We start from the raw sequence: 21,249 nt of genomic DNA, 5'->3' as shown, positions 1-21,249 counted from the left end.
TCCGCCTCCTCCGCCTCCACCCCCCCCCCCCCCCCCCCCCCCCCGTCCATCCCTGTCCCTGATCCTAAATCCCCTTTTCATTGTGACCGCGTTTAGGCGCCCATCCTGTCTCCAAATACCTGGGCACCATCGACTACAGATACAACAGTTTGTTCCAGGACGCCGCCTGGAGGGAGCTGTTCCACAAGCCAGAGGCTCCCGCCCTAGGTAGGAGGAGGATACGCTTTCACCGTGTGAAGTCGGTTGAAAGCGTATTTCTTTTGGGACTTACTCCCTTAATGTACGAACTTAAATTACAGGCTTGGAATACTAGTTACTAATATGCTGTATTGAAAGTACACCTCAAAAAGTCTGTGGATGCAGCCGAACTTGAGCTGTACTTTTAGTGTACTTGTCAAAAGGGTTTTGTTTCCCCGAAACTACGCAACAAATATATATTTTAATATATTAAAACACACCTCGTACACATACACTAAGTACGACTTCTGACACACCACGCACAACTTAACTTAACACAACTTTAGTGCATTAATTGTGAATGAATTGATATTTAGAAAAGGCTTGTTTTCCAGATTGTGGAATTTGACACGTGTTTATGAAGTCTGAATGTCACGATACCCGTAGGGAATTTTACCCAATATCAATGAATATCGTGTTTGAAAACAGTCCAACGGATGTGCAGCGTATGCCATTTATCTTGTATTTAAGATAAAATTCCCTCTAGAATTTCAGAGCTCATAATTACGAGAAATCGATGGGCATTTCATCATCATCATCATCATCATCATCATCGTCATTCATATCCACTACAAAATTGTGCAGCGCGATTTGGAAAAATCTTCATTTCACGGCTGAAAGATGATGAATAAAACCAGTATTTGTGCACATACGTTGATGTATTTACAGTATATCCCCATATCCACCAAGTACATCAGAATAATAACCACTCCCTGAAAGTGTTATATAGTCCTATTTTCCGTATGCGCATGTTTGAATGCAGCTATTTACAGTAGACATATTATTTCCCTGGAATAATAACAACAGTATAGTAGTTTAATAGAATAAGAGTAACTGTGACTCAACAGCGCAGGAGAGCCCGGACGTGGTGTCCAGGGTGACGCAGTACATGATGGGCGCCAACGGAGCCCACCAGCTGCCTATCGCGGAGGCCATGCTCACGTACAAGCAGAAGAGGTAGGACCGCCCCGCAGACAGGCAATCCCTCCATTCAAACATCTGCAGCGACGTTTCAATCCCGATTCACTGTTTCTCATGAGGGCTGTTGGAAAGCTCCTCCCAGAAATAACTGTTTTTTGTTTTTTTTTAAGATACTCTATGTGACGCTATTAAATGTTTAAATGATACGGTTGAGGCGTCAGTCCCTTCAGGGTTATTCAGGATTTATTTTGTGGAGCGTTTTTGTTAAATTATTACAATATATTATATATTTTCTGAAGATGTGAATAAAGTATGCAGCTTTTTTTTTTATTGTGAAGGCCAGAAAATGTGTCTGTTACTGAAAAATGCAATTCAGGAGGAAAGAAATCTGCATTTCTTTGCATCACAAAAATAAAATGCGTTTTTCCTGCTGAATTGCATTTTTAAGTTCCAGACTAAATATTCTGCACTAAACAATACAAAAAAGCTGCATATCATTTCTTATTTTTAGTGCTGAAAATGGTGCAAAGTACATTTAATTTCACTCAACAATATCTGTAATAGTGGCGAAAATAATGGATTGATGACCAAATAATTGTACAAAATAGGAATTTCCTTATAAATTCACATGAAGACTTTGGCCTCAGATGCAGATGGTGTTAGAGGCTGATCTGTATCGTTACTGTCACAGAAATGGAAGATTAAATGTTTAAATGTGTTTATATGGTACTGTGGACAAGGTGGAATTTGATTTATTTTATTCTTACAGTTTCCTCTAACAAGCGTCTCTGTTGCAGAGCCTAAAAACGTCCATACGTGTGTTTTTCAAAGGGGGACTCAACACCTTCAGTCAATCTAAATATATATAATATAATGATATATAATAAGATATTTTAGACAAATTGGGTCTGTTAATGAACCCACGCAAGATACATTAACATGAATCTGGTTATTTTCCTCCCGTTGAAAAACATCCAGGTGAAAGTTTCATGTATTGTAATATTTTATTTTGGGGGTTATTTAATAGTTAATGTTCAGTAGTCTGCTTCTAAACGTCACTTGTCGTCCCATCACTGTGTGTGAATAACATGTGTTTTTTTTGTTGTTGTTTTACTTTTTTTTTTTCTGTCCTTTGAAGGAAAAAGAGCTTTCATTTTGATTTTGCAGTAAGGTATTGTGGTTTTGCTCGTGTGTGTTTTTTCTGGTGAATCATTCGCTTTCTGTGATTTCAAACATGTCCTCCTCCCTCTCCGTCTGGAGCCTCCTGCTTTATCAGCTGCTGCGTCAGTGAGCTCGCCCTCTCCGTTCACGCCCCACTGGGACCGGATGGAATGAGAACAATAATAATACCATTTTTTAAAAGAAAATAATGAAATTAATGAACAAATATCGCAAAATATTAAGAAAATAAATAAAAAAGGTAAATACACAAGAGGAAAAAAAAATCATTGCTTTTCATTGCAATAGTGGGAAGGACGGAATTCAACTTTTAAAATTTTATCCAAGCCAATTACACAATTACAGGACATGAAATCAAATTGCGTGAAATTGCATTAAATAATGAAACAAATTGAAAAGCATGACTTGACGGAGCAGTTACCAGGAGACCGAGTGACCAAGTTGCTCTGATAAAGCAGCAGTGATCCAATCGACAGTCATCCATGTCATGTCCACCTTCCTCCTCTTCCTCCTCCTCCCTCCTCTTCCTCCTCTTCCTCTCCATGACCCTCCATGTGCTTGGGGCCCTCCATCCATCTGCTACTGTCTAGTCAGGGCTCTGTTCACCATCCCATACAGCAGGGTGTAAGGTTGTAAGAAAACATTATTATTTTATTCAGGAAAATATTAATATTAGGTTGTAATAATTATTATTAGTATCATCATTATTATTATTATTATTAGTAGTAGTAGTAGTAGTATCATTATTATTATTATTGTAAGAAAATATTAATATTAAGTTGTAAGAATTATTATTATTATTATTATTATTATTATTATTATTAGCAGTAGTAGTAGTAGTAGTATCATTATTATTATTATTATTATTATTATTATTATTATTATTATTATTGTAAGAAAATATTAATATTAGGTTGTAAGAATTATTATTACTATTATTATTATATTTAATTCAGACTAACATTTAGGGTGATTGGGACAATCCCAAAATAAATGTCCAATAGAAAAATCATCTTTTTAATTCATATTCAGTGAAAACATCAGGTCACATGACTTACTCTCTGTCATTGTGGAAAGCAAAGTGATGACAATAAAGTTGAATTTTGATAGCAAGTATTATTGGGGCTGTTACCACCCACGTATAGATATTAATATTTGATTTCGTATCATTTTCATAACAAAAAAAAAAGCAATATAACAAAAGACTTCCCAAACGTCAAAACGTTGGATGGAAAATAAAATAAACCAGATAAAGTCGAAGAAATAATGAAAACGGGAGCGAGGGAAATCAGTAGTGAGGCTATTTTGGGACGGAAATCCCAAACCTTTGATTCGATCTGTTTCCCAAACGTGCATGTGTAGCCCCCCACGCCCCCCCCACCCCCCCACGCCTCATCTCCCCCCGGACCCCCCCCCCCCGCATGCTCACACATCCAAGCAGATATTCAGATACATCCAATGTGGTTCATAAGCGACATAAACCCCTCTCATGCACACACACCGGGCGGACAGTGGCTCCCGGCGGCTGATGTGCTGGACTGCAAACCAGACCCTCCCTCCCCCCCTCTCTCCCTCCCTCTCTCTCTCCCACCCACTCCCCCCTCTCCCTCCCTCCCTCTCTCTCTCTCCCTCCTTCCCTCTCTCTCTCTCTCTCTCTTCTGGTGTAGTCTCTCTGTTTCTTCCCTTGGGGGGCGATGGCAGGTTTCCTCAAGGCAAGAGCAACAACCCCTTGCACTCCGTACCTAGAACCTAGAACCTAGAACCTAGAACCCTGAGTAACATCCGGGATATTTTCCTGCTCCTCGTCAGGAAAATAGAGTCGGGAGTGTTGTCGGAGCTTTGCAGCGGAGGAGGTGCACTCCACAGGAGGTGCACGGAGGCTCAGGGCCTTCCGGTTGCCGCTCCGCCTTTATTTTTATTTGTATTTTTTTGTTTTTAAATCGTCGTTTCTCTGACGGGGAGGGGTGGGGTGGGGTGGGGATCCTCTGAGGGGGGGGGCGCGGCTGGACCCCGGGGCCTGTAGTGTTGAGTTTGCATGTCCTTGCTTTTTTCCCGCTTCCTTTTTTTGGGGGGGGGGGCATGACGGCCGAAACTCCCGCCCCGCCCCGCCCCGCCCGTGGTGGTTGCCTTCAGCGCAGCATGCTCGCACCTTCGGGTTGATTCCGCAGGGCGTCGCAAATGAGCCCAACAAGCGCCCGACGCCGCGGACGCCAAAGTCTGCCCCCATCACAGTCTTTAGCGTCCGTGTCATTGGTGCCTTTTTGGGCAGTTAGAGAGGCGCCTTGGATACCGAGTCGTTTTTTTTTTTTTTTTTGGTTTGTTTTTTTCCCCCCTTCCCGAATCTTACTCTAAAATTCTCCCCGTCTCCGCCCCCCCAACATGTGCGATCCGCTCGGCGTGGTCGGCGTGGCGTCCGTGGATGCTCCGCAGCCCGGACGAGGACTCGTGTCAGAAGTTCATCCCCTTCATCGGGGTGAGTGTGCGCACGCGCCGCTGTGCTTCCGCCGTGTGCTCGGGATCTCCCGTTTCCTAACCGCCGCCTGACGTTCTGCGCTCTGCTTTCGGAATCCCGCAGATGGTGAAGGTGGGCATCGTGGAGCAGACGTCGGCCACGTCAGGTAGGAAATGCGCTCGCGTTGCTTCGGGCGTGGATGACACCCGAGTGGAGAGAAGGGCGTCGCTCTGTTGCGTTTCTGTTGGGGCCCCTCTTCCCTTGCTTGTGCCGCCATTTTAATGCATTCAATTGAACAGGTTTGCCCTTTTTCTTGTGAAAAACGTCGGCTCCCGTCGTTCATCACCGTTCGGAGCAACAACCTCGCCCGAACGCTTGGCCGTGGAGAAACTGGCCGCTCTGCTGCAGCTTCCCTCTGAGCTTCAATGCATTCCAATGGGGCAAACAAAAAAACATGGCATTCCTTCTCGGAAATGAGAAACTCGCAAGTGCAGTCGCAGCCTTTGTTTTGCACCGGGGACAAAGGCTTGCGACCCCTGCACCTTCACCGGGCTTTTCCAGGGTCTGATTGAGTCTTTCCGCACGCCCACAAAGCGGCCACGTAAGCAAACGCGAGAGACTGGAAACGGGAAGTTGTGTCGCTTCCCGCCGCCAAGATTCAAGATTCATGAGGTTTATTCGTCACATACATATACATACTTTCATACATATATGCAGTGAAATGTAATGCAACACACCCGGTGATAACACATAATATGTCCTAGGAAAAATTTCTTTCTAATAGACCAACTGACTGACTCCTAAAACGTAATACACTTAGTCGAATACTTACAGAATAGAATAAAAATATATAGAATAAAATAAAATACAATTAAATAAAAAGAAATAAAATGGAATAGATATAGAAAGGTAATATGCTTATGTCAACCTGCTCTCGCCGCCGAGACGCTCTGCACGAGCAGAAATGTGATATTACTGTCATTCGAAACATGTTTAAAACAAAACCCCAATGCGTGTGTGATAGTGAGTTTACCGTTTTCCCTAAAAGAGTTTTTTTTTTTTTTTTTACTTCACTAACGCTCAGACGTTGGACGTCACTCAAGATCACACCACGAGCTGCCAGGACCTCCAATCCAGTTTCCGAGCGGATCGTTCTTGTCGTTGTTCGCACTTTGCATGTTCGAAGCACTGAACGTGTCAAGCTCTGACGACATAGACATTGACTCAATTTCTGAGAGTTTTTGGGGAAGATGAAGGCGGTCGGAGCAATCTTGGAACATTTTTAGTGGGATGCAGTGATTCACATTTCATTTCCTCGGTTTTCCTTGCAACTCAGCTGTGCACAGCGCTGAATTTTAATACACACCTTATTGCTGCTCTCTCTCTCTCTCCCTCTCCCTTTCCCTTCCCCCCCTCGCTCTCTCCCTCTCTCTCTCCCTCTCACTCTCCCTCGCCCTCTCTCTCTCTCCCTCTCCCTCCCCCCCTCTCTCCCTCTCATTCCCCCCCTCTACCTCTCTCTCTCCCTCTCCCTCCCCCCCTCTCTCCCTCTCACTCCCCCCCTCTACCTCTCTCTCTCCCCCCTCCCTCCCTCTCTCTCTCTCTCACCCTCTCACCCCCCCCCTCTCTCCCTCTCTCTCTCCCCCTCCCTCCCTCCAGGTGACTCTGACGATGCGGCCCCCATGGGCTCGGCGCTCCTCTCCTCCACTCCTCCGCAGGTCTCCCCCGCTCTCAAGGAGGCGTCGCCCACTCCTCCGTCCTCTCCCTCCGTCCACACCGGCTTCAGCGCGTACAGGTGGAACCAGAACCCCAACCGATCGACTGGGAGGCATTTTGGACCTTTGCCCTCGATTCAAATCTTATCTTCCGCTGTAGAAAACTTTAGCGGTTAATATAATAATTCCAAATGTTCTAATATGGTTCCAGATGTGCCGGTGTGGCTTGAAAGAGTTAATTTTTGTTTTTCACAACAGACAGGTCAAAAGGGCTGATATGGAGATATTTGAGGAAAAGAAACACAGATAAAATGAAGAATTAATTTGGTGGATTAATGGCTCTGGTGAATTAGGTTTGAATTAATGGGGAATCATTCTCATATCAAGCCCTGATTTCAGCACATTGTGCCTTGGGTTCAAACGAAAAAAATAACAATTAAATAAACAAATAAACAAATAAATAACAAATAAATAAACAACAAAAGAAATAATAAAGAAATAAAAAATGAATAAATATATAAAATGTATATTGCATGTCCACTCAAAAATGAGTCACTACGGAGCATACTCAAAATCATCATGTCACAATACCCAAAAGTGAAAAAAAAAAGATGTGTACTTTACAGGTGAAACTTGGTTTTAAAAGATGTATATGACCTATGGATGGAACCAACAAAGTATTTTTCACTGCTTTAAACACCTTGGTTTTTCTGTACCTGGCCTCCTCTACTCCCCGTAATATGTGCGCACGTGCAAAGTCCTCCATTGTAAAAACTAAATAACAATAGAGCCCTCATCACTCGTGCTTATCTGCAGCAGCGGCGTCCAGGGGGAGCTGATGGGCCTGCAGGTGGACTACTGGGTGGCTCCCATGGAGAAGAAGAGAGACGTGGAGAAGCGCGACTCCTCCTCCAAAAACACGCTCAAGTGCACCTTCCGCTCGCTGCAGGTCAGCCGGCTGCCACCAGGGGGCACTGAGCCGGGCCCCCAGCCCACCATGTCCATGACCGTGGTCACCAAGGAGAAGAACAAAAAAGGTGTGAGGGAACGACAGGTTGCAAAATGAAGGCTATGCATTTGGAAAGGGTGTAGTCTGCAGGTTTTGCCCACGACTACACTCCACTACTTGGTAAAAATGGTGATGTTTAGTGTCCTTTAAAAAAGATAATAATAATTTCCCCGGACACGCCCACGCAAAATGACACAAAAAGTGAAAGTACCACATTGGCATTTCTACTTAAGTAAACGTAGACTTGCCTATATCCTTTATATAAATACTAGAATGCAAATATTGTTCATTGTTAATTTTGAGATTTATTGCATATTGCCAATTTTTATTTTTTTTAATTATTTTTTTTGCATTTAGTATTTTTAGGTCACATTTTTTAGGTCAATTAAAAAAAACTAATTTATTTTAATTATTGCATTCTATTTTTTCACTTTTTATTCTTTTATATTTTTGCATTGCTTCATGATTATTGCCTATTGTTTTGATGTGAGCCGTTGTGACATCACGATTTCTATCTAAAGTTTCTATCTTATCGATCTTAACTTCCATAACCGTTTCATTTGCTCACCGCTGCTTTTTCTTTCCTTCTTCTCCTCCTTCTTCCAGTCATGTTCCTGCCAAAAAAGAGCAAAGACAAGGAGGTGGAGTCCAAGAGCCAAGTGATCGAGGGAATCAGCCGACTCATCTGCACCGCCAAGCACCAGCAGACCATGCTGAGAGGTCAGGACTCGCTGAGCAGACACTGCTTTTTAGGAAACATCACACTGTGCTGTCAGAGATGACTCCTAGAACTGATATTTCATCATGTCAGTGAGTCACACATTTGAATTTGAATTAGAAGTGTATTGTATTGTATTGGATCATTTTATATTTGATGAGATTAGAGAGGTACTTCTTGAGATGAAATTGATCCAAATCACATGTTAGACAATATCAGAATAAACAATAATAAACATATAAAATGCCTGATGTAAAAATGATATGTCCTTATAGTCTCCCAACAGTGTAAACACTGCCCTATGTATCTTCTAGTGCCGGTTTTATTTTGATGCATCTACATGATTAGTCCATCAGTGAGAATACTGTCAATTTCTCTCCCAAATATTCCAAATGTCACCTGGTGAAATCGAATTAATCGTATCTAATAATAAGTCATTGAATAAAACTAGAAAAAAAAGTAATCTAAAATAAACTTAAAGATTAACTTACAAATAGAGGAACTGACAATGTACAATAAACATAGAAATTCACAGTTAACAAGAAAAAAAAAATCATAATTTCAAATATCATAAATCAAAATAATTAACAATAAATATGAATAAATAAACTTGGGGTTGTTTTTTTTTACGTCTTTCAACTATTTTTCTGAATCTTTTAATTTTCCCATTAATACAGGAAGCTCAATGTAACTTTTTTTTTTTTTAATTTCTGCAACTTTTTTTTTGTTACTGCTTTACCAAAACTATTGGGGGGGGGTACATTTAGTAAAATGTTTCACCAAATTAAACACTGTGTTTTCAATGAAAATACCCTATTTCCTTAAATATGAACCGGTCGTCAAATAAAAACCGGGCCTCTAATAAATGATGGGGCCTTGGTCGACACGAACAAATAAAAGCCTGCCTCAAATACAGACCGGGGGGGGGGGGGGGGGACTGATCGGATCTGACTGGAAAGGAAATTAAACGGTGTGTTTTTTAATCGTAGATGTATTTAATTTACTCCGTTTCCTGCTGCCGCGGAGCAGATCTCTTCTCGGGGCAGATGCAGCAGGAAGTGCTGCATTCAAGGGAAACTCGGAAAAAAACTGCGATTCCCCCGTCGGCGACCAGCACAGGCGCAACTTTTAGAGTAGCTACTAGCGCTCTCTTTTTACCCTCTTCTCTTTTTACATGTGTTTGCATGGCACGGCACCCCGACAGAAGTTTGATTTAAAATTCGTACTAAAATATGACACTTATTAAACAGAGGGAATTCGATATAAAAGCCTGCCTCTAATATCAGCCGGCTTCCGAGAAAGGCCCGGTACCCCCTGCAGTGGAGGGAAATAAAGGTCCCCGGTCACTACTTGAGGTAACGCGGTATTAAGACCCTCCTCTCTCCCCGTGTGGCCCCGCAGTGCTGATCGACGGCGTGGAGTGGAACGACGTCAAGTTCTTCCAGCTGGCGGCTCAGTGGTCCTCGCACGTCAAGCACTTCCCCATCGGGATCTTCGGACACACCAAGGGCCCGTACTAGCGGAGCCGCAGGCAGAGACTCAAAATACCGAGGACGACCCCGTCCCTTCCTTGTATCTCCCCCCTCCCTCCCTCCCTCCCTCTCTCTCTCCCTCCTCACTTGTGCCAGCAGCTTCTAACCCCCGCACACCCGCCCTCCCCCCGCCGCCACGCACACGCCCGTTCTGCGTCTTAATTTAAGATCCCGCGGTGATGATGATGTCGTCATTTTCTTGCGTGTTGTTGTTGGGTTTTTTTTTTTTATATATCATTTCATTTTCTATTTATGTAAAAAAAAAAAAAAAAAGTGGAAACAAAAACAAAACAAAATCTGCTTCTCGAGGTTACCGCTTATCCAGGGCGTTTCTTTTTTTTTGCCAACTCGGCTTTTTTTTTTAAAGCAACCACCACGAAAACGAGAATCCCGCTGATGTTTTTATAGACTTACGTGTACAACGCAAACAAACATGATAACGCATTAATGAGAAAGAAAATGAACTCCTTACAGCGTCCCGGCTTGGCCCCCTCTTATCAGCGCTTCGGTTTCAAACTCTTCATATGCGAAGAAAAATCTCTAAGAATCATCCGTTGTTCGTATATGGATATAAAACGACTCTGTTTTATTACATGATGACGGCGCCCTTTCATACAGGTTTCATACAGCATTGTGCAAATACTATATGTTTTGTATATGCCACTTTAGTTACTGGTATTTCTCATATTAAATACATATATATATATACACAATGTACATGGTATAAGTATTTGGTGCTAAAATAGCATATGAAAATCTAAAGTTGTCTCATGGTGTATGAAACCTGTCGGAAAGGGGCGGTAATTACACAAAGTAAACATGCACCATTGTTGATATATGCATCAAATATGTTCACCTTATATGATGCTTATGGATTTTTTTTTTTTTAATTTTCGTACGGTTTTCCGGGCCTCAGCTTGTCAAGGCTGTGAGGAACAGAAACAACGGTGCAAGGCCTCCGTGTTGACGGGGTGAAGTGGTGGACAGCGCGGCCGAAAAAAAACAAAAACCAAACAAACAAAAAAAACAAAACCCCAAAAAACCTCCTCTTCTTCCTCCGCGATGAAGAGAAAGAAAGGAGGGAAGGAGTTCTCCGAGCGCCGACGCCACGGGAGGAGTCCCAAACGTGCGCCCCCCCCCCCCCCCCCCTCCTCCTCCCTCCTCAGCTCCCTCCACCTATGCTTCGCTCCCGGCACCTCCCTCCCTCCCCGCGCCGCGCCTTCTCATCTCCCGCCCAGTCGCCGCCGTCTCAGTAACCTGAAGAGTTTCCATCGACGGCGGGACGGTTGTTTACCGGACGGAGAGCGGGACGCGTCCCCCCAGCACGGCCGACGGCACAAAAGTTCAACAGAGACAGTTGTGTTTGGACAAGGGGCGGGCGGCTCCTTGGCGGCTTGGGGGTTTGGCGGAAAGAATTGCATTAGAAATTGCAGTAGAACTCTCCTCGGCGTCTCGTCCTCACACTCCGCGTCTTCCACGGACGCCGAACTGGAGCCTCCCTCCCCTCCCCGTTTCGAAGGAGCACTCATCAGCAGCCGTTCAGTAGCCGCCCAGTGACCCCGTCGACGTTGTGGCTGTAGAGGTGAATGTAGGCCTGTCCCCGGGTACTTTCGTGTAAAGCACTTTTTAAATGTTTGTCCGGTTCTCGACTCGTTTTTCTTTTTTTTTTTTCTTCCCGTCAAACCGCCGGCTGTGGTTCTCCGTAGGCCTCCGGGACGGGCTTTGCCGAGCACGGCAAGCGGTCGCGACGCGGCGTTACATGCCCCGAAAAAACATCCGTCCGTCCCGTGTGGGCGCTTTACATTACCGTCACCAAAACGCTCGCCCTGATGACCCCAATTCAGCTGCGGAGTTTATTTTGTGTCAGCCAGAATAGTTTTAGAGATAAAATTGAATTCGATTTTGCTCCCATCTCTAATTGGCTCCCCAGAATAAATACAATTTAATTAAATAAAACAATAATAATAATAATAATAATAATAATAATAATGTATTTTGCATTTCAAATGTGATTTAGTTGCTCTTTCATTATAACCCATTGCCAGTTTCTTAATAAGTGCCTAAATTGCCCAATTTTTGACAAAATGGATATAATTCCACCCCTGGCTCAAATGGTGCTGAGTCTGGTCTGCAAATAAAAAAGCAACTTGATTGAATGTAGGAAAAGCCCTCTGACATCGCAGCAGAGGCACCCTGCTGGGGAGCCCTGCACACCCTGGAGAGCCCTGCACACCCTGGAGAGCCCGCTCTCCGGAGGCTCCACCGCTGGGTGTGAACTATCTGGACAACAATGAAGACCGTGTTTCAAAAGAGAAAAATCTGGTTCTTTATGAACGGTTGTTTTTGCTTATTTCTTTTCCTATTTGGAGGCTTGTTGAGACTGAACATCCCCTAAAAACTACCACTGTTATCCCAGAATTGGGAGTAATAAAACTAGCATACACACTTACAGTACCGTGTCACTGGTGTCTGTGTGTAGGTTGATCTCTTTTTTTTTTTTTTTTTAATTTGTGTGCTTTTGCTATCTTTGATGCAGTTTTTTTTTTTTTTTTTTTTTTTTTTAGAACTTAAGGTATTTGAGTGGTTTTGAATTGAATGTTTTTGTTGAGTTTTTGATAAGTGCATATTGTTATTGTTGATAATGAGTAAAGTAATCCATGTTTCTCCTGGTGTGGAGGATGTTGGACGTTAGCTGGTTAGTGACAGCCAGGGGGGGGGAGAGAGAGAGAGAGAAGAGTGCTATTGAAATAAAGTTATTATTAATAATTATTTATCATAATAATAATAAATGTAGCTGCAGACAGCAATATACAGGGTCCAGTTTATTTGTTTTAGGCATGTGTTACATTTTTCTTCTTTTGTAATGCAGTAAAATTTACTGGACTTATAAACATAATGGAGTAACGTCCATGTCATTTCACAAATCCAACTTTTATGGCATTACGTAAGAAGCATTTACATTTCTGGGCTGGGCAATAAGACGATATTGATAATTTTCACTATAAAATCTTCCACGATAACGATGACAAATTTATTTTAGATTCAGTTCGATAGAGTCTGTTTTCCTCTACCTACAAAGACACACCACGAACAGCCAATCGCACAGCAAAGAAACAACCATGTGGCACCAACAGCCAATCGTACAGCAGAGAAACAACCATGTGACACGAACAGCCAATCGTACAGCAGAGAAACAACCACATGACATGAACAGCCAATCGTACAGCAGGAGCACCGGCGCTTCCTCTGCTCTCCAGTCAGCAGCGCAGCAGGGATGAGGCCCCTGGAGCTGATGCGGCGGGTCTTCCTCAAACAACAACTAGAACTTGAACTCACCCTCCTCCCAACCTGAGAGTGATTAAAGAAAGACGTCTGGTCCGACACGGTCAGAAAGAGTCCCTCGGTTTGTTATCGTTCCAGATGCCAAAAGGTAGACGTACAATTTGTACATTTTTCCCAAACTTTTTCGGGCTAAAACCATCTGAAACAGAAGAACGGCAGAAGTTACGAACGCGGTTCAGGTTGTCTCGTTTGAACCTGGGACGTTTGCAAACGTCTCGTGGTTCAAGTTTCATGCAAATCGATCCAAATCTGAGCCCAAATATCCAGTTGGTCATATGTCACTGACACGTCAACGTTCGAAAACTAATGGAATGAGATGAGATTGACAGTAAGACGCTTTATGTCATCATAGTATTTATTATAAACGTGCAGGTTCTGATTCAGAATGTACATTGGCACCGTGTCCAGTGTGCGGTGGAGTCTCCCTCGCTCTGTAGTGGTTAGAGATTACAATCTATAAGTTTACGTGTATATTTATGTACCTTCTTACCTGGTAGATGTCCGTGGATCTTTTTGATTGATATTTTATCTCTTTGGTCCCCATAACTTTGCCGGATTTATGAAAAATATGAAAAACTGTAATCCACAAAAACTCGTGCCCACTTCGGGTTGAGTTCACCTGACTGTGTGAATGAGTGAAGCGTTCATGATCCAGGGAGGCGTCGGAAAAACAGAAGCTGTGAAATTGTAATAAGTCACAGAAATACAGCAACCTTTTTCGTATTTCATGGAAACTTAACTTATTGAAAATGTAATCCAAGGAAAGAAGTCATCAATAAACTTACGTAAGTTCGACTACCTTCGTGAAACCTCCGTAAAAATGTAAACCTGCGTAAATACATCATAATTGATGTGCACGAGACTAAACATCACCTGAGACTCCACAAGCACTCACACACAACAAGGTAAATTATAACAATGACAAGGTTTTCTTTTATGTAAAAAAAAAACAACAGTTGTTTTAAAGACACTACATGTATAAACAGTTTCCAACAGCTAAACGTAGCAGATTTAAATGAAAAGACAAAGTGTGTAGTACTGACAAATTCCTCCCTAATAATCCTAAATCCAAATGAATGTTAAAGTTACATAAGTGTTGTCTGCATTACAATATAGACAAGTCATCTATTAAACTGAATTTTACAATTGTAGATTATTAACAGAAAAAAAATACAATGAAAGACTAATTAAAACTAACATTTATTTATTATGTTTGTGAAATAACATGTACTTATTACTATTGTTATGTAAAGTAATCGTAACATTTGTTTTTGTTACTGTTCCAGATGCCGTAAAATAGCTGAAAGTCTGAGACAATAAAGAAGCCATTGTCCAAAAATCCAGCCCTCGAGGTCAGTCACAATATTCTAAAAGTAAGAAATAATCTTTATCAGGATATGAAAAAGTCTGGTAGAATAAAAGATGAATATGAATATGATCTCTTCTCTTCCAGGAAGAGATTATATTGCAATAACAGAATTGCCAACGAGACAAACTATGTTTAACACAACATTCCAAATAACGTATTCTGAGCCGTGACTCTGCGTTGTATAATATAGATATGCCAATTGATAGAGCAATTAAGAAATCACCGTTAAATGATAATACTGCACGTTTATTAACCATCCCTGGTAATACCTGTGCAGTTATCAAGCAGGGATCGTGGTGTGCAATTGTTGATTCACATGCGAGGAACCAAATTGGGCTGCATGAGTATGACTCACCCAGTAGTTCTGTAGCTTACCACAACAACACTGAGCACACAACGACAACATCGAGTGAGCGAATGCTGCGAGCCATCCAGCGGCGAAAACATAGACAAAGACACGGATTCCACCCCACAGGGTTGAAAGATGCCCGTGATAGTTTACGTTCTGTGGCAGCACCTGTAACAAAGACGGGCGACAATACAAGAACTCACTCATTTACTGTCACTACTGGCCGTAGCGAAAAGGTTTTAGACAAAGGAGAAATGCAGAATTAACATATCAATAGTAAAGATACTGAGACTAGATACAGGTTGTGTCATGGAGAACCCACAACACACAAATGATCATTTGAGAACAAATTGTGACTGCAAATGGCCAAGAAACACACACGTGTTCATACTTATATTGCTGACAGCGCTAAACATGAAACAACATTTAAATTCAACTGATGTAATTATAGTAAATGAGTCAAAAAATACACACGTTCAATTCCTTTCTTTGACAACATTTCAACAGAACAATCTTTGTTAAAGATGTAACATCTGCCATTCAAATAATAATTTTAGAATACATAAAGCTTTAGTAATGAGTGACCCTTGTGAAACAAAATCCATTGTGGCCGATGGTAACTGCTTCTTATGGGCATTGAAATGAATGAAATCACAGAAAAATCACCAAAAGACTTGTGGTGGAAGTCGCATGAAACTCCCAGTGGAGGAAGTGTTAAAAGGCATAATAACATCCATTAATTTGACAAAAAAAAAGCATAAATAAATAAATACTGTGATATTTGTTTGATTATTTTGTCCAGATATTTTGGACAACTGTTTAATAAAACAATTATCTGACATGTCTTGTCATTTCTTGTCCAAATTTCCAAATGCATTCCCTCTATTTTACAAATTATAAACAGAATTAGGGCTGCAATTAGTAACAATAAAGTTATTAAAATTAAAGTTAGTTACAAATCCACAGTTCGTCTCTGAGCGGTCGTAAAAATCGAAAAATTGTAACTCATGCTAGGTTACACAGAATCCGGAAAACTGTAATACGTATCTAACCCGACTAAACTTGACCCTGTGTATTGCTGTCTGCAGCTTCATTTATTGTCATAATACTACTACTACTACTACTACTACTACTAATAATAATAATAATAATAATAATAATAATTATTATTATTATAAATATTATTTTTGTACATTTCCTCCTGTACTTGGTGGGTGGGATGGAGGGAGGACAAGATGATGGTGGCTGTCAAAGGCTGCAGGCCGTTGACAACATAGTGGCATCAAACAATCTCCCCTCATTGATGAAAAAACGAATACTACACTATACTGTATATTAAGTTATATTCTTGGACACATTTTACCACAGTTATTGTCGTCTGCAGTTCTTCTCATGTTCATTGCTTTAATCACACTTATAATATTTGAGACAGTGTGGTGTGGGGATGGTGTGGTTTGAGCAGCCACACCTGTCCTGGATCAATGGAATTGGGGACCCAGGATCAGAGTGGCCTCATCCCTGTTGCTGGTTGGTTGGTGTAACCAGCAACAGGTTAAAAGCCCCCTCCCCACACACACTCAGGAGAGAGGAGCCCTGTCATGACCTGTGTCCATCTGCTCTGGGGCTTGTTGCATCAAGCCTCCTCGCCTCAAAGAACTGTGTTTTCTCAACCCCATCGTCTGTGCCTCTGTGCCAGAGGTCCCTGAAAACGTCACTTGGGTGGAATGTCGTAGGAGAAACTGTAAAACAGACAGTAATCAACATGTTCTAAACATTTATTTATAGCAGAATTAGCAGCTATTTTGATCCTGTAGTACCTAAAATCGACATAGTGATACAGTATAGTAAAATCAGAAGTAAGCATAGTCTTAATTAATTGAGCAAATATATATATACACATACATATATGTGTGTATGTGTGTTTTTATATATATATATACTATTATAAAGAAAAAGCATTATAAAATGGTTATTTGCAAAATGTATGACTTACTTAATTCATCTCACTATGGTGATTGTCTCTGTTCCTTTTTTCCATTAAGGCCTATATTAAAATACAATATATGTTGAAAGAAATGTGATGTAATGTGATGCTGTGATCTGATTGGCTGTATGGAAACGAGTGTATGTGACGACATAAGAATGAAAACAACAGTAAGCTGAGATTTTGTTCTCGGTTTTTGGAAATAATTAGATATTCAGTTTACTATCATATGGACTGAATGTCATACAGGACTTCGTACAAAATGACTCAATACGATTAATCATAACCAAAATAGCTGGAGATTAATTAAATAGTTTAATCATTGCAGCTCAAAAAAAGGATCAATTAATTTGTAAATAAAAAACATGAAGTAAAAACTGTGTTAACAATAAAACAAAGGATCCATACACTGTTAAGCCTAGTTTTCGTTTCTACAAATATTTATCCCTGGTGTTTATTTTATTCTATTTACTTTTATTTATTGATTTTTAATATTTTATTGTGTTGTTGATTTTAGGAATTTGGAACATTAATCTACTGATTAATGGGATAATAATCTATCTATTATTCTCTGTATTATACTTTATTTTCGGTATATCCTTTTATATTATACTGCACTTCATTGCATTTTAGATTTTTTCAAATACTGTTTTAACTACTCTTTTAATTCTGTTTTCAAAGACTGTTTTATTTGAATCACTACTATGCCCTTATTTCACTCATGATGTGAAGTTGAGTTGGCTCTGAGACTTAGAATCTCATTACTGGTAATGATGTTGTTATCAAGTGTTTGACAATAAACCTGAAAACTGAAACTATGATTACATAGACCTGGTTTGAGCGCTTCAAGGACAACAAAAGCAATTCACTTTCTAATTTAAAAAATGTGAATAAAAAACAGCTTCTATTTTGAAATTAAAAGATTGTAGATTAGATCTTGGAATCGGAAAGACCTGTTCTCATTCATATGACAATAAAAGCTATTGAACTTTTTTTTTTTGCAGTGTTATCCAGATCAACCATTAGACATCATCATTTCATGATAGTAATGCAAAGAGTAATCCATTTTTAAGTAAAATTGTAGTACATTTGAACACTCTAAAGGAACAAACAAAAGTTTGTATTCATTTATTGTGATTACATACATAATGGTATGGCTCCTTAATTAAGTGCAAATTATAATATCCAATACATTTTCATAACCATATTGGGAGCTGGGGCCACTGCGTAATTGTTTATGATTGGTCTGTTTTTTAAAATGAAAAACGTCCCCTTAACTATTGATAGAGTAACGAACACGTCATTTTTTGTTTCCCCAACAATTCTTTGAGGGGTAATTAATTTTGCTTAAGTAAACAGCTCCACCATCCATCTATATAATGTATATTATATTACATATGTATATTTTATTATATTATTTATATTACTATGGCGAGTCGGGTGCGGGGGGGGTGTCCGCGTGGCCCCTCCCCGGCCTGCTGTGCCCCCGCGTTGATCTGGTTGCGCTTTGCCCATCCCTCCCAGTGCCAAAACTCATACTCAGTACAAACACCTCACAACAGGCCTTGGGCTTGGGGGACGGGTGGGGCGCGAGCTATGTGGGCGGGGATGTGGCGGGCGGCTGCGATCTTGCCCCGTCACACTCCTGCCCCGACGTGCTTCTCGTCCGTCCCGGAAATTTGAATCCCACTCATATTAGCCTAGAACACATACACTCGCACACCAATCCTACTCCGAACAACACTCCACCAGACCAGGGTCTGCGGGGCATGAGGGGTGCGGGTCATTCAGGTCCGACATGCTTGGAGGATACCCCCACACCCCGCAATTTTAACTGCAATTGCCAACAACACACATGAGCGCTGGGGTTTGCCGGGGTGGCGGGGCGCTGGTGGGTCTGTGTGGGGGCGTGGTTGGCTGGGGGGGGCAGCTGGGGGGGGGCAGCCCACTCGGCAGGGGGCGGCCCCCTGCCGAGTGGGCCCCCTGCCAGCTTGGCCCCCTGCGCCTGTTGGCTTCTCGTGTGCTGCGACCTGGCGGGGCCTGCGGAGAGCGCCGCCGGGTGCCTTCCGGGGCCTCTGGGGCGTGCTCGCTGTTATGGGTGTGCGTTGGGGTGCAGGGGGCAGCTGTCGGCCTTTGCAACCGCCGCGTGGCTTCTCTGCGGGGGCCGGGAGTGGTGGAGGGCCGATATATCTGGCGGCCTGCTGGCGTCGGAAGGGGCGGCGGGGGTTATGATCCAGGTGCCCTGCTCTGAGCATACTCTGCTACGTGGATGGGCGCTCGGGGCTCGCGGCCGGGTGGGGCGTGTGGTCGGCTGCGGTGGGGCGGGTCTCACTCTTGCGTGGGGCATGGGTGTCCTGCTGGCTCGCCTGCAGGGTGGGCAGTTCAGGGGGGGTGTCGGTCTGTCGGTGCGGGGCCAGGCTCCGGGTTCTGTGCCTGCGGCTGCGTCTTGTGGGCTTCTGCACATGGGGGTGGGTTGTATGTGTGCGCCTCAGGGGTGCAGGGTCTCCTCGCTCTCCCTCGGACTGGGTTGTGCTCCTCTGGGCCGGTCGTAGGGGTTGCTCTGCCGGCTTCTGGCTTCTCTGGGCGCCCGGGGGTCTTCTGTGGCTGCGGGGCGGGATGCTGGCGGCTGCTCTGGGATTTCCTGCGGGCCTCGGGGCCCTTTCCACCGCTTGTCTTGGAGGCGCCACGACTCTTAGTCCTAGTCCGCATAGTCCTCTTTCCCCACCACCCTCCCGCACAATCAATGACCACCCTGCCTCCACCGTCCAGCGCCTGCTGGACGTGCGTTGCCGGGGGAAGGGGAGTACTGTCAAGCCCACGGCCTCCCAGTGCCACTAGAGGCCGCTCTTGCCTCATCTGCTGCTCCTTCCTCCGGCTATTCCACACACACGCGAGACTCGTCATCATCACCACCGTATTTATTCTCCAGCTCCAGCTCCAGTCAGTCATCGCCAGATTGTCTGCTAACTTACCTGAGCTCGTATCTCTCCTGGCTCGTTCCTTGTCCTTAGTTCCAAGTCTGTGTTTCCAAGTATCTCGTCCGTGTCCTGCCCTGCCTGTCTCCTCTCCCCGCTCAAGTCTTCCCGTCCTGCTCCGTCCAACCAGGTTCTCCATCCCCCCGGAACCTGGATCCCTCCTTCCCAGTCCTCACCGGTCCCGTCCTGCTCCACCTGGTCCCACTAGTCCCGCTGGCTCGGACCCGTTCCTAGCCGACCGGACCCCTCCTGTCGTCCCCACTCTGTTCCCTAATAAACCTCCTTCGTTCGACCCCCCCCCCCGCCTACTGTCTCTGCGTCGTGCATTTGGGTCCCTCCTAGCCGTGATCCTAACACCATTTTGACCCTCTTAACTGCCTCTGCGAAGGAAACTTTTTCCTCTGCTTTTATCTGCTGCACCCCCGCCTCTCGCCTCAACTCTTCACACCCCCAAAAGGCAACACTCGGGCCCCAGCCCTTTGGCCTCGCTCCCTCTCCGCACTCATGATCCCCACATCTTCTCTTTCCTTCCCACGCCTTAGCCACATGCCCAAATTCCTGGAAGTTAATGCACCTCATGGGTTTCAGTATAAACTCTCTTTCACTGTATTTGACAAATCCATAGTACGGCTCCTCTGGGAGAACCTTCCACCAAAGCGGTTTCCGTCTCCATTTTCTCCGCTCCCCTTGTCGTTCTTTTAACGCTTTTCACTGAACTATGCAACCGCCATCCCACTTCTCCCCCACTCTCACCACTTTGACTATTTTGACTTTTCCAACATTACTCATTGTCTTCGTCGTCTCCAGCTGCGCTTCAGTATTACAGCCTACATACACGTTGCCATCTCCCAAAACTCTGACTTAGCGGATCGTTTTTCTTTCCCCCCTCCAAATCGTACCACTACATTAAGCAATCCTGCCTTCGGGTCCTTCTCCCCTCACTCCCCGTTCCACCTGAACGGACCGCGTCGATTTTCTTTTCTCTTCCGACGAGCCGCCTCCCCCACCTCCTCCCTGCTCATGCTCCCTCCTCTCATCACTACAGTTCCCTTCCTCCTCACTAAACTCCTCACGTAACGCTGCTGTTGTTAACATTCTGACTCCCTCCCTGCCATCCAGTCAGTGTTTGTAAGAACGGTGCATATCATTCCGGGTCTATACAGGCCGTCGGGTCGGTCGATATCCCTACAAATGTTCCCCTCAGCACCCAATTCTATAGCTATTAAGTCCCCATGATCGTAATAACCGTTATCCAAAGTCAGTGCTGTTAAATCAGTCCGTGTCAAAATCTAGAAACTCTTCAAATCTGCCTCTTGCTTCCGGGTTCCGTCAGACCTCCTCCGGGGTCCGGACGTTGTAGTCGTGTATGTATTTCGGACTATTTTTTTATTGTAATGGTACTTTTGAGCCTTCTTCTGTGTTTGAGACTTTGTGGGATTGGTAATCATTAATTATTATCATTATTATAGG

At 43.4% G+C, this 21,249-nt stretch overlaps 1 protein-coding gene across 1 annotated transcript in view; it reads left to right on the top strand.

The window, feature by feature from the left end:
• Positions 1–10,643, top strand: part of pacs2 (phosphofurin acidic cluster sorting protein 2) — a gene marked incomplete at its 5' end in the record, with an annotated part of 57,724 nt that extends 47,081 nt beyond the window's left edge. The window contains 9 exons of the mRNA XM_080012711.1: positions 97–207; positions 1,086–1,194; positions 2,297–2,329; positions 4,768–4,810; positions 4,913–4,955; positions 6,446–6,581; positions 7,318–7,538; positions 8,117–8,230; positions 9,630–10,643. Of these exons, the coding sequence (XP_079868837.1) occupies positions 97–207; positions 1,086–1,194; positions 2,297–2,329; positions 4,768–4,810; positions 4,913–4,955; positions 6,446–6,581; positions 7,318–7,538; positions 8,117–8,230; positions 9,630–9,748 (929 nt within the window). The 3' untranslated portion in view covers positions 9,749–10,643. The remainder of the gene's footprint in view (positions 1–96; positions 208–1,085; positions 1,195–2,296; positions 2,330–4,767; positions 4,811–4,912; positions 4,956–6,445; positions 6,582–7,317; positions 7,539–8,116; positions 8,231–9,629) is intronic.
• Between the last annotated feature and the right edge of the window lie 10,606 nt (positions 10,644–21,249).

The sequence above is a fragment of the Zeus faber genome (genome assembly GCF_960531495.2).
Source record: "Zeus faber genome assembly, chromosome: 13".
In the NCBI taxonomy this organism is placed as follows: Eukaryota; Metazoa; Chordata; class Actinopteri; order Zeiformes; family Zeidae; genus Zeus; species Zeus faber.
Note: the sequence above shows the minus strand (reverse complement) of the source record. Positions and strands in the feature narration are given on the sequence as shown.